General features: G+C 43.6%; 1 protein-coding gene across 2 annotated transcripts in view; it reads right to left on the minus strand.

Moving 5' to 3' along the window:
- The window catches only part of zfyve9b (zinc finger, FYVE domain containing 9b), a 42,730-nt gene that overhangs the window by 26,702 nt on the left and 1,550 nt on the right, over positions 1-14,478 (minus strand). For both annotated transcript variants that reach the window (XM_067430845.1, XM_067430846.1), the window contains exons 2-5: positions 13,174-13,774; positions 13,000-13,099; positions 12,785-12,918; positions 10,904-11,018 (exon numbers count right to left, since the gene is read on the minus strand). In XM_067430845.1, coding sequence (XP_067286946.1) covers positions 10,904-11,018; positions 12,785-12,918; positions 13,000-13,099; positions 13,174-13,668 — 844 coding nt within the window. In that variant the 5' untranslated portion in view covers positions 13,669-13,774. The remainder of the gene's footprint in view (positions 1-10,903; positions 11,019-12,784; positions 12,919-12,999; positions 13,100-13,173; positions 13,775-14,478) is intronic.

The following is a 14,478-nucleotide window of genomic DNA, read 5'->3' on the forward strand; positions in this document are numbered from 1 at the left end:
TGACTCTGAGAAAACAAAGGAAATTAGCATCTGAACTCATTCATACAGTTAGTGTCCCCATCCGAGACGACATCAAACTGAGTGAACCATCTACGAATGACTCTAATTTACATGCCTTTCCTTTCACATGAAACCTACCCCAAACTCCTGCTCCCCCTCATATTGAGATCACCTGAAATGCACCTGAAATCGCTTTGTTACAAGGTCAATCCTCACGATAAAGTATTGTATGTGTTTGATATCATTTGAAATGTCTCAGTGCGACAAAATATCTCAACTCCACAGAAGTAAACTAGAACATCATAAATGTTTTAAGAGTTTAGAGATATCTTTCAGAGCCGGCCCAAGCCTTCATGGGGCCCTAAGCAGAATTTTATTTGGGGGCCCCTTGGTACCGATTGACTATTGTCAATTCTTGATAATAATCGCACACCCATTATCAATTTTATTAGTTGTAGCTGTGTTGCTTACATCATGTCTGTCTGTCATGTTTTTACCCTTATACAGTTTTTAATTGTAAAAGTAGCAAACCCACAAGAGTGCTTAGGTGTTCATTTGCACTTTAATATTCAAAGTCTTACAGTACGGTTCAGACTGGGATATGTAGGATTTAAATATATATATATATATATTTTTTAAAGAAGTCTCATGATAAATATGCTCACAATTCTTTAGCCCAGGATTTTTTGATGAATAGAAAGTTCAATAGAACAGCATTTATCTAAAATAGAAAGCTTTCAAAGAATCATAAAAAAGACGTTTACACAACTGTTTTCAACATGACAATAAAAAATAAATGTTCCCTTTCGAAAGGGAACTCGCGCTGCGTCAGCTGACGCTATGGGGAACGCCTTCAGCGTGACAGGTGTCTGAAATCGCTATCAAATCACAATCCTACTGACCGTCGGCAGCTGGTGATGTCATCACCGTGCGACCAGGAAGTATAAAAAGGCACCGTGCCAACATGACAACATCCTTTCGTCTTCAGGGACTGTTTTGTCTGGTTCGCTAGAAAGTCTTTCTTAAGTGGAATGAAGTGCACACGCAAAGTGAAGGGAGCGTACAGGAAGTGCGCTGATCCGTGTCTCAGGTTTCTCACGCCTGGGGACACGCACACCCTTTGTGTGCTCTGCCTGGGGGAAGAGCACGCGCGGGAGGTTCTCGAGGGGGCTTCCTGCGCAAACTGCGAGCGTTTTTCCGACTGAGGACGCTCCGCTCTCGCTTGGCCTTCTTCTCGAGGGAAGAAGAGCCAGCATTTGGGAGCGGTCCCGCTCATGCCGAGGCTGAGCGGCGCCGTTTGTCCTGGGGCTCCCAGATGGATCTGGCTCATCGTCTGGGGAACACAGTGCTCGCGGACGATCAGCCAGGTCGCGAGAGCAGGCGGACGGAGGAGGAGTCGGATGGAGACTCCTCCTCTTCGTCAGCCCGTGCTTTTCCAGTTGGCCTACCCCCTGATGCGATGGCTGAGTGGCGCACCACGGATCTCTCTCTCCGGGCGGCCAAACAACATAGCAGTCGCCATCGGACGGTCGATGGCGGCTAGGGTCGCCACGGAGAGGCATCGGTGGATAAACTTGGTGGGCATCGGGGTGAAAGAAAAGGCTTTTCTCCTCGATGCCCCGGTCTCGCCCTCTGGGCTTTTTCGGCACCTCCGTCGAGGCGGTGGTGGGAAAGTTCAGAGAGGCGAGGGCGCGCTCAGCGGCGTATAGAACGTGTATTCCGCTGAGGTCTGGGGCGGCGCCCAGGCAGGAGGGTGTCCCTGGCCCATCAAGATCCGAGGATCATCAAAAAATATATATATATAAATAAATGGGCCAACGCAGATACGTGGCCTCTCGTGCGCCCCCTCCGTGGAGGAGTAGGACGTGGAAGAGGCGGGACACCCGCAACAGGAGGAGGGACATCGGGGAGAAGATCCGCTTCCAGCGCCCAAAGCGAGGTGGTGAGTCTCCGCCCCCGAGGGCGCGGAAGTGATGTTGTGTCCCCTCCTTTGTTGTTCTGTTGTTTTTCTTTTTTCTCCCCGGGCGTGCTTTACACCAGGCCGCGCGGGCTGATGATGAGCGGAGGTGAGACTCTGACGAAAGCCTGCCAGGCCGGTGTGTGCTCTGCCCGCACACAGTGCATCGTCTCTGGGAAAAGCGGGATTTCGCGGCCACCTCCTCGGCCTTACATGTGAGAATAAAGCGCCCCGCCCTCAGGTTAGTGCGCCGAAGCATGCATGTTACATGAAGCGATGAGGCACTGAAAACAGCGGGTGAGTCCCCTTTTAGGGCAAACATTCTTCTTTTTTGCCGTATGTTTGGACTCTATGCTTCCCTGAGGGATATTTTGTCTACAAAAGATGAAGAAAAGTGTAACAGTTGGAGAAGTGGGCCTGTAGTTCCCCGGTAAAGGTGGCTAGAACGATGTTTGTGATAAACACAGAGTGTTTATGTAGGCTGTATGTTTGCTAGTGTAGCAACAGTAGTTTAAAAGGCTGTTTTCTCTTCTGGATATGTGTAATATGAGCAGTTGAGGCCTCCGCACATGCCGCGGGCATGTAGCGGCGATATAAACTAACGTATGTTCTCCTGGCGAACGTTTTTAGCCGTAGCCACCTCTGGGTAGCGTTGGCACCTCTGCTAGTGAAATACCTAGATGAATTTGTGAGGTTAGGCTAGCGCATGAACTGCAGTAAGGTCTGTCCCAGTCCTTTTTAGGGCCATTGTTGTGGGATTATCAGACCGATGCTAGTGCATCAGGTTGGCCTAGGCTGTTGATGGGAGGACGGTGGCGTCTCGCGGTGGCATATCGCCCTGGCAGTTGCCCCGGGCTCCTGTCAGTATCCCCGCAGGAGCTTTGTATCCCTACCCGGCCTCCCCGTAGTAGGGTCGTCCGGCCAATGCCCACCCCCCTTCTGCATTTGGGGGTTGTTATTAATGCAAAAAGGTGTATAGCAGAATGAATCGCGACTCAGCCAGTGGTCGTGGGGACGGGGTAGGCGTCTCTTCGCGGTGCGCAGTCAGACTGGTTTTGCTAACCCCGCCCCCCAGAGCTAGTGCGGCCGCCACTTCTGGGCGGCCCCCCGGCTTGGTTCAGGAAATGGCCGGATGTGTGTGTTCAATATCTTTCACTTTTTGCTCTGTGTCTTCTGCTTCACCTTTTAGGCTCGGGTCGAGCTGTACTTCGCAACCATCTGAAAGCATCGGTTGGTAGGATGCTCCCCTGGAGTCGAAACACTGTCACGGCTGATGCCCTTGCGCGGACGGCGGACCGCTGGACGATCAGACGGCCGCCCTGGAGGCAGGTGGCGTAAGTTGTACTCCCCTCGCTTTAGAGGGTTCAAGGCGTTTTATGCTGAGTGCACTGCTGTGGGCATTGTGTTTTAGGTCCACGCTGGTAGGCGCTGCCTGAGAGACTGCGCCGTCGCAGAAGGCTGCTATGGGCCGCTGGGGCGGACCGACTATAGAAGGCTGGCTGGCGGGACACGCCAGCCGAGGCAGTCCGGGCAGTTAACTCTGGGTCAGGTGGTAGGCCTCAGTAGGCCTCCCTGCAGGTGAGTTCCGACATCGTGGCCCATGTGAGCGGGGAGGGTTCTCCCCAACGATGTCGGCTGCAGTAGAAACCTCGTCATAAGTAGGCCCCTAACAGCCTCCCTGGGGATGAGTCCCCAGGTAGTGACTGGATACCCAGTCCTCATCAGCCAGCAGACAGCCACTGTCAGCCCGACTTTAAGGGCTCGCTGAGTTTCAGCACGCCTCACATGGCGTCCCCTGAGGGGGTGACCTAGGGTTCCGACCATTGGTTGACAGGATCTAGGCCGCTTGAGGCCTCCTGTAGGGTGAGCCCCGGTTCCCAGGTCTTGCAACAGTGTGCGGGTGCTAGCCAGGCGGCTAGCATAGTCTGCTATCAGGGACGGGCCGCTTCAGGCCGTCCTATGGTCGTTTCCCGGCCCTGCGGGGTTTCCGGTGGGATTTGCCATCGGATTAGCACCGTATGTCACCAATCTAATAGGGAACTGCCATTCGGCAATAGGCCTCTCCGGGCCGCCCTAAAAAGACCGGACTGTACGTAGGCATTAAACAGGCTTCCCTGGAGGCGAGCCCCGGGAACACAACAGCTCCCAACAGTTTGCACGTTGGCTGGCAGGAAGTAGGCCGCTCTAGGTCGCCTGAGGGTGAGCCCCCGAGCTGGGACGCTCGGTAGGCCAGTGTATTATGCTGTCCGGCCTCTTTGGGCCTTTTTGGGAGGGATTCCCGGACCAGGTCTCGGTGACAAGCTAGCTATTAGCATGGGTGGCTTCTGGCGCTATAGCCTCATGAGCCCCCTGAGGAACCAGTAAAGCCACCTGCCTGCAGGCCGCCTGAGGGTGAGCCCCGAGCTGGGACGCTCATTAGGCCAGTGTATTATGCTGTCAGGCCACTTTGGGCCTTTTTGGGAGAGGATTCCCGGACCAAGGTCTCGGTGACACGCTAGCCATTAGCGTGGGTGGCTTCTGGCGTTATAGCCTCATGAGCCCCCTGAGGAACCAGTAAAGCCACCTTCCTGCGGCTTTTAACAGCTAACAGCAAACAGCTAACACTAACGGTGCTGGGTGGAGGCGCCTCATGGCCTCCCTGAAGGGGAAACGGTTCTTTGGAACAGGAACGTATAACTGGCTTTGGGCTGACAGCTAGCGGCTGCCCGCCGGTGGGTCCCGGCCTGCGCCGGTATAACTCAAGGGCGGGCTCATGCCCTAGCACAACGAGACTCCGTTTCTGCTGCACAGTCCCTTCAGGACAGGCACTGGCTAGCCTACAGCATGGGTTACCTACCAAGCTGGCTTAAGAGCTCCCCTCATTGAGGGTCGTCTGCGAGCTTATGGCCGCTTGAGTCTGGTCAGACGGGCAGGCCCCCCTCGGGGCCTCCCGGGTAGATCAGTCCATAGGCCTTTTTTAGGCCTCCTGAGCACCCCTGTAATAAATGTGCTCAGTAGATCCTAGGATCGAGCAGAAGAGACTCCCCTCGATGGCAAGGGTAAGAAGCACTAAGCTGAGTACTGCTCTCCAGGATTCCCGTCTCCGAGTTCCGGTCTGAGGAGGACATTGCCAGTTTGCAGTCCCTCAGTCTGGATGCTCATAAGAGCGATGTCCGGAGGCTCTGTTTTGACAGACAGGGTTGGCCAAGCTGGGGTGTCCCACAGAAGTGATGCCAGGTGAGGCCTCCCTGGTGGCATTCGGTGAAGGTTTTTCCCGAATTAGTGACGGCTGGTGGCGCCCTCGGGTCCCCTAGCCACATTCCCTTAAGGGACTCCTTCCTTCGGAAGTAGTAGGTCCCAGGTCCTCGAGCAAGCCGAGAGTAGGAAACCTCAGTTAAAACTTGTTTAGGTTCTCTCTTAGGCATATAGCTTGGGCTATGACCGTAGGGAATGATGTCACTGGCAGCCTGTGTGGCTAGATGGGGAGTGGTTCAGACTTTCTGCGAACACTCGTCCAGGCAGTTCTCACTGCCAGTAAGGGGCGTGCACTCCCCTCAGCATGGCGGCGTGGGTATATCGTTCCCCATAGCGTCAGCTGACGCAGCGCGAGTTCCCTTTCGAAAGGGAACGTCCCCGGTTACGTATGTAACCTTAGTTCCCTGAGAACAGGGAACGAGACGCTGCGTCACATGGCCATGCTTCAAGGTGTGCCTGCCCACAGTCCCTTCAGACGAAGCGGATGCTGTCATGTTGGCACGGTGCCTTTTTATACTTCCTGGTCGCACGGTGATGACATCACCAGCTGCCGACGGTCAGTAGGATTGTGATTTGATAGCGATTTCAGACACCTGTCACGCTGAAGGCGTTCCCCATAGCGTCAGCTGACGCAGCGTCTCGTTCCCTGTTCTCAGGGAACTAAGGTTACATACGTAACCCGGGGACGTTTCTTGAGCAAATCATCATGAGAATAATCCGTGAAGGATCATGTGAAAGTGAAGACTGGTGTAATGATGCTGAAAATTCAGCTTTGATCACAGCAACACATTACAATTTACTTGAAACGTATCACATATTCATATCAAATATGAATATCATACACACACACATTATATATATATATATATATATATATATATATATATATATATATATATATATATATATATATATATATATATATCATAGAAATCAGCTATTTTATATTGCAATAATATTTCACAATATAACTGTTTTCACTGTAGTTTTGATCAAATAAATGCAGCCTTTGGTGAGCATAAGAGACTTCTTTTAAAACAAGAAATGTTGGTGGATTTCTTTCAAATATTAAGCAGAGCTTTTATTTTGGCGGAAATTCACGCATATGACATTAGTACTTATATTCGTTGACACCAACATATAAATGATTCTCTTTACGAATTTGGGAGGAACGAATTTGCATTCCAAAAAAAAAAAAAAAAAAAAAAAAAAAAGATAATTTTGAGCGACTCAAGCATTTAGAGATGCTTCTCTGTAGAAACTGGAAGCAATGCTGTACTCCGTCCCAAACATGCAGCATGTCAAATAAGATATTTGCACTAAACCAAAGCGCATTCTCAAATCAATCCATTCATAAAAAGGTTACCGTGCAACTGACGAGTAGGGCGTTTCAGCGCTGATTTTTCGAGTTGGGTATAAACGGAGGTCGGAGCCAGCTGCAAATAGGTGGGTCAGCAGCAAGTGGGTGGAGCTTTAGCCGCAAGTGGGCTGTACAAACTTCCAGAGGATTTTGATTGGTTTATTGAGTAACCTGTGTATAGCTATTGGTTGGTGGCGGTGAGGTAAGTTTTGTTGCGATCCACCAGAAAACAAAAAAAGAAGAAAACACTTTCACGTGTTCATCGTCGTTAAATTGAAGGGGTAAGCTTATTGTTAATTTTTTTTAGTTTATTAAAAATGCATTATAAGTTGTGAAAAAGTACATATAATGGTGTTTGTACACTGTTTTTAGTCTTTAAAAAGAATAAGGGTAAAGTGTATCCAAATTATTTCTGTAGTTTTTTTAGTAGCACACAAATTACAAAATCTGTAACATCCATTTCTACAATTTGCTCTCGATCATGGATTTTGAAGACCATAAGAAGGTATTATGGAGTGTTTATGGAGGTATTAAGCAGTGTAATGTTTGTAATTTTGTAGTTAATTCAATTTTTTGTATTGGCTAGTCTTTATTGTTATTTGTGATCAATTTAATGCATCCTTGTATTCAATTAATTTTGATATTGTACTGCTAATAATTTATTAAATGATTAATTAAAAAGTAATGGATAATTTTATCTTTTTTTTAAATTCTAATCCAATTTCAGAAGAAGAATGCTCTGCACTTCTCCCTGAAACCTGTGGCAATACAAAAATACACTATGCTGGGTTTCTAATTATGTAACTATAATATTGCTCAGCTAATTTTAAATTACTTAATTTTTACTAGATACAATTAGCAAGGTATGCATAATCAATTTTAATAATGATTTAAAATGTGTATAATATTACAACTTGAATCCACTTATATTTTTCTTTAAGGATGAGGTGTTAAAAGATGATGACCCTCCATCATGCTTCATCTTCAAGTAGTTGAATAATGTTATATAATGTGCTTTTTTAACGGCCTGTGCTAACTGTTGCTATCTTTTCAGTTATCAGGAGCGTTGCTTAAGAACATATTGCTTGAAGTTGTTCTTGAAGAAGGAGATGCTGCCTACAAGCCCGGCATTGGTTTCCTCTAGGTTCAGGGACATAGTTGGGGGATAAAAACTGAAAAATCAGGCACACTTCTTATGGCTAGAAATGAAATATTGACATTAAAAAATAAAACCCATAACAAGAACAATACTGATAAAGTTAAATGTTATGTTACTTTTTTTTAAATTATTTTAAAAATATTTTTCCCTCTTGCATGTTGGAAAAATAGATCTTCACACTACAAACAACTCTTATGGAAAATGTACTCCATCTCCACTTGTTTGGAGTGCCAGTTTGAGTACAAATGCTGAACACTTGGTACATTTTGTGTACATTGGTGATGAATAAACTAGTTGTTAGTCTAGGTGTGGCATTTTAAAGGAATACTAAAAATGGTAATAAAGTCTAATTTACTTATGTCATCGCTTGGAGTTCTGGACACCATTCACTTGCATGGCATGGACCTACAGAGCTGAGAAATTATTCTTAATGTTTGTAATTGTTCAGTGTCAACATAAACCCTAGTGCTTTTTGCGCTTCTTGTGTCTCCACCAGGTTATGCTGGGAAGGGAAAGCGAGGCGAGCTCCAGGGCATTTATTCAGAAACATCCTGGATTTTGCTGTGTTTACTGCATGTAGATAAATTCCAATGTGCTGCAATAGTGTTTATGCAAATAATAAAAAACACTAAAAATAATAGAATTAATGAGGGACTTGTACATGATTTTATTCATTAAAAAATAATTTATCCACCCTGAGATTTCAATTTAATATGTGTAATCTTCAAAGGAACATTAGTCTGCTATTTAAAAAAAAAATGCAGTAAAGATGAATGGTAACAACAACAAAAGTTTACATTAGCCAACTGTTTTTCATGCATTTACACATTCACTTCGCTGAGTGCAATTGCATCTCATTGTGATATTGTAGATTGTGTAGCTAATATTGAGAAATAGGCTTGAGTAAGGCCTTTATTACAGCCTTGAATTTAAAACAGCATCCCTTTAAGTATGGCAAAAGGTGTAAGTGACTTCATCGTTTACATTGAGTGGTAGCCTACTGTCCAGTACAACTCAATGTAAACGATGAAGTCACGTCGAAAGCCAGTCTGGACACACGATAATAACAAAGACGTAAGAAATTAAACCATGATATAGAACCTGATATTTAATGGTTTCATTTCATTACTGTCGCTACTTCCTGCTTCTCTCATTCAGCGCGGTCCTCGGACTTGGGGATTTCTCATAGACTGAAAAGGATTTTCACACACGTTTGTGAAATCCCTCCTACTCGCGGCATAAGCCCCTCCCAATTGCACATTTGTCAAATCCCTCCTACTTGCGGCATAAGCTCCACCCACTTGCTGCGTAAGCTCCTCCCACCTGCAGGTCTCCGGGCTGCAGCGATAAATACATGGAGTTCTCGCACTATGGACTTTGAACCCTGACGAACAAGCTAGTCCAGCCGATGGCACCACGAGCTCGTGCAGCGCTGTCTGAATCAATCCGTGCACATATTAGAAACCGTAACATTTGTAGTTTATTTAGCCTAGTAACTGTTTTAAGGCCATTTTGCGATTTCAAACATAAAGGAACATAGCTGCAGCAAGAAGTCATTTTAAGTGCTCTTGGGGGCCCCCCGGTGGCCAAGGGGGCCCTAAGCAGCCGCTTCGCTTATGCCTTGGGCCGGCCCTGATATCTTTTCTTGGTGTATGGTGGGTGTAGCTTTCAGCCATTTGGCCACTCGTCCATACAAGTCTGACTTGATTAATGCAAATTCCCATTGTGAACTCGTGTTTACATTTGAAAGAGTTTGTGCATCTGGCTATGGGTATTTATAGGAACGTTGCAAAGAGATCAGGTTCAATACTATATTGAGGTCAGCCTGTAATGCTGAATGTCTTAACCCATGCAAGACGTAATCTTCTGAAATCATTATGTAATCTTCATAAGTCTCAAAAAATTAGCATATGTGATAAAAGTTCATTATTTTCCATAATGTAATGATAAAAATTAAACTTTCATATATTTTAGATTCATTGCACACCAACTGAAATATTTCAGGTGTTTTGTTTTAATACTGAAGATTTTGGCATACAGCTCATGAAAACCCAAAATTCCTATCTCAAAAAATTTGCATATTTCATCCGAACAATAAAAGAAAAGTGTTTTTAATACAAAAAAAGTCAGCCTTCAAATAATGATGTTCAGTTATGCACTCAATACTTGGTTGGGAATCCTTTTGCAGAAATGACTGCTTCAATGCGGCGTGGCATGTAGGCGATCAGCCTGTGGCACTGCTGAGGTGTTATGGAGGCCCAGGATGCTTCGATAGCGGCCTTAAAAGACAACTCCCGCGAATTTTTAAGTTTATCTTAATCGTTATATCTTTGTGAGTACAGTAGAAAAAAGAAAAAAAAATGAACCAGATTGGTGCTTGAAACGCGGAGTTATTACAGTTAATGCCCAGAGCCCCCCCCCCCCCTCCCCCTCAGCTAAAATGGCAGCTTTGGGGGCATGCACGTAACGGGTGTCTTTGTGCCTCTTAACAGACACAAAATGCAATTAAAATGTCTGCCCAACATGAACAGGTCCCTCACACAACAACGAGATGCGTTTAGCCACTTAGCCATTGTTTAAATTCACCTGTTTTAGCCGGCTAGCTGTGTCTCGCGCTGAAGTCCCGTGGGGGCTTCGTTAATTTACGTTAATTTACTTAACGTAAAATTGTTAATGTAAAACGCTTTGCAACCTTTTTTAATTAACCGCAAGAAAACTTCTACAGAATGGTTGTCATAAATGTTACAAGAATATTGGTTGCTTTCTCGAATATTACATTGCTGTATTTTTAATGCTAGCAGTCAAAAATAAAAATAAATAGTCTGTTGGTGATCTCACCTAAGTTTTTTTTTTTTTGTTCTTACTGAGAATCATCCATAAATTAGGAGTAAGCTAAATTTTTAATTTGCAGGGTATATTGTGGAATAACATTCATAGCATAATACTCACTACTCACTACTCTTAAGTACTTTTAAAAGGACTACTTTTTACTCCTACTTTGAGTAGTATTTAGGACAGGTTCTTTAGAACTACATATTTTGACAAGTAAAAGTACTTAAGTATGCTTACAATACTTGAGTATAATTTTTCAGTACTCTTTCCTCTATTTGTAGAGTTACATTCAATCTATTTTAAGGCATTTCCCAGGAATGTCTTTTTTAAATATGCAGTGAATGTGTGGACATATCCATACCTCCTTTGACCCCTGTTGATGTCAGAATAGGGGGGAGGTCCTTTGGTGGAGTGGGTTTTGTGGAGTTGCTACCAAGACCTCTGACTTCATCTCCTGCTCTAAGGTCAGCCACTTCCTACAGCAATAATAGTAATGACAAATAAATACATTTAAAAAATAAATGCTTTAAAAGTTTATTTCAAGATATATATATATATATATATATATATATATATATATATATATATATATATATATATATATATATATATATATATATATATATATATATATATATATATATATATATATATATATATATATATCCTCTCTATTATGCCCTTAAAGGTGCAGTGTGTGAGTTTGTGAATTGCAGCCCCCCAAGGCTCACCCCTCCCTTTCGGAATTGAAGCAAATAGAGGATGTACTCACACTAGGCACTATTGCCTTGTACCGTGCCGGAGCGCGATTCCTTAATGGAGAAATTTGCGGCTTTACTCACAAACTACAATTCATGTTCATCAATAAGGTGAGAACCAGGGCCGTTATAAACCTAAATATAATTGATTTAATCGAAAAGTGTATCCAAATAGTAATAGTTTGGTGTTTGCCATCATAATGATGACAGTAGCACACAGCTGTTCTGTGCTCCGGCGCGGTTATCGCTCACACTGCATGCGAACTGCGCTCGAGCCCAACTACTCATGCAAGCGGGCCAGAGCCGGCCAAACGAACCGATCCAGCCGAAAGAACTTTGGGTGAACCGGGCTTTGGGGATCAAACACGCTCAGGCACGTTTCAGAGCGCCTAGTGTGAGTACACCCAGAGAAGCTACGGGGGGCGACACAGGACAAAAATGTAGTCATCAGAGAGAGCAGAAAGTAGCTAGAGCACTGTAGAGAAGTTTGTCCGTTTAGGGCTACTCAGAGCCGTTGAAAAAAACATTTTCTATGGGTCTGGGGCTACTGTAGAAACATGATGACGCAAAATGGCAAATTCACTGTAAGGGGAGATAGAAATTGCTCATTCTAGGGTCATTTAAAAAAAAATAACAGTTCATTGTGTAATGTCATTATACTCCACTGAAAACATACTTATGTACTGTATTTGATATTGCATTTCTGTCAATAGTTCCTCGTATATACTACGCACTGAACCTTTAAAAGCAGTGTTAGGTTTAACTAATTTCTAAGTAATTATTTACTGTAATTTAATAACTTTTTCCTTGAAAAAGTAAAGAAGGGAATTACCGTTACATTTTCTGTTATTTAATTACAGTTACTTCTGATGCAAATGCAGTAAATACTCTATAGATTCTAGACCAATTCTATATAAAACAGAGGATTTAACATCAACGACTAATGTTGAAATGTATGTTTTTAGTCTAACCTTGTCCCTTCTATACTTTGGTCAGTTCAAGAATAATTTATGCAGTTTTATATATATTTTTTTTAAATCATCAAAATAGCAGTTTCATGTCTACGCTTGTATTGTTAAACTGGTCGAGATTGATATGGGATTAATAAAGTAATTATTAAGTAATGCAATGCTTTTTAGAGAGAATAACTAGTATAGAAATCTAATTACACTGTTGAAGATGTGATTAGTAGATAGTAATTAATTAATTACTTTGTATAGTAATTTACCGAACACTAATAATAAGAGTGTAAACGTGTTTAAAGTTACTTTGCATACAAAAATACAAATATTAAATAAAATATAAAATCTCAACAGGATCATTATAAGAGTGTTTTTAAAGTTTTGCAGGGGAAAGAGTTAAGAATAAAATTAATAATAATAAAAAATCTAAGTAGGGTAATTGTAAGTGTTTTTAAAAAGTTACTTTAAAAACATGTATGGGATAAAACAAAAGAAAAGAAAGTAAAAGATCTCCCATCATACCGCCTGGGCGAGTTCAGCCCTCTGTGAGTGGGACACACTCCTGTAAATGGGAGAGCTGTTGGCACTTCTACTCTCAGACTGGGGAAGGAGATTATCTGCAAACCAAACCTTCTTTTGGTCCTTGCGAAGTGTCCCTGGTGAAATGACATCATGATAACACTTTAATTAATGTGTAATAACAGTACATAAGTAGGGGAATCCACCACGACACTCACGGTTAATCAAAGTTGAATGACAGGTGACACAGACACGCCCCTCTTTCCCACCGAGATGAGTCAGCTTGAATCTCAGGTCACAGCAAACCACACAAAAAACCTGCAAACCAAACAGACTTTTCATGTTTTGAAGGCGAATAACATTTTGGTCACAGAATCGCATGCATCTCTCACCTTCCCACATGCTCTGCAGTGATGACGTCTTTTGGTGAAGGAGAATTTGGATCCACATTTCATGCATGCTGGTGCCTGAGAATCAGGGACCCACTGAGGGGCCGTGGTGCCCAGGGAACTGCAGCGCTGCACAGGCAAAGCACCAAGAGAACCCTTCCTCCCCGCAAAGTCAGCGTTCTTAGAGCCAGACACAAGTGATGCTTCCATCCCACCACTCTTCATATGGTCCTGGCAGGACTCCAGCGTAGAGTCTGAGGGCTCCGTGCTGCCCGTTTGCGGACAGTCCTCCACGGGGGACGATGGAAGTCCCAGCACGGCCTCCAGCTGCTCCTGCTCATTCTCTGCCCGCTCTTTCTCTTCAATGACAGAGTCCTCTTTCAGGCCGGGCCTCAGCTTGCGCTCATCTAGCAGAGACTCGCTGGAGTCCTTGAGGGTGGAGTACCCGAAACGCCTCTCGCCCCACACCGACAGAGTGGCGGTTACTGCTTGCCTCATAGTCTCAGTGGAGGGAGCTCAACGCGAGAGGGTTACTGATCATATTTTAGCCCACCCCGAGCTCTGTTTTATCCTCAAACCATCACGACATGGCCTGCACGAAGTCCTGCCAAAAGATGAGTCAGATATATTAATTCCCAGCAGCTCAGTGGATTTGTCATGACTCTATTTTAACCCTAAAGCCTACTGTATCATATTTAATATGCAAATTCCTTCTAAATTATCAAAATGACCAAATACCAGTTTTTCATGACCAAATAGCAGTTCAAATATTTTACTTTGCTAAAATACCAGTTATACTGCATGCCTTCTGTCATTTGATCAATGGTTTAAAGCAAGTATATTAGTCAAAATGTCCAAATGTTTCAGGTCGTGGTACATACTGTCTTTTTGCTATGAAATCTTTAATGATTTTTATAAAGTAAACATAAAAATAACTTTTATATATGTATGAATTTGTATAGACTTTTGATCATAAAACTAAGCATTTAAATATTTTACTTAGGCATATTATTCTAAGATATTTTTGCTCAGAATAAAACTCTGGTCAGAAGTTGTTACTGAAAAAAAGATTACAGGGAAATAATTTATTTGAATTAAATAATCAATTTATCTATGATAAACTTTATCTATATTATATGAACCACAAAAGCCTGATGTATCAAAAAAAATGTCTAAAGGTTCAATAAACAAATTTTATTTCATATGCAGGCTTTATATGGTTAGAGGATAAGAAAGAGGATGATTGTAAAGCATGGACTTATAGTATTAAAGTCATGATGAAACAAAAGTAGTGATCTTTTATTTAAT

Source organism: Pseudorasbora parva, chromosome 22, assembly GCF_024679245.1.
Source record: "Pseudorasbora parva isolate DD20220531a chromosome 22, ASM2467924v1, whole genome shotgun sequence".
NCBI lineage: Eukaryota > Metazoa > Chordata > Actinopteri > Cypriniformes > Gobionidae > Pseudorasbora > Pseudorasbora parva.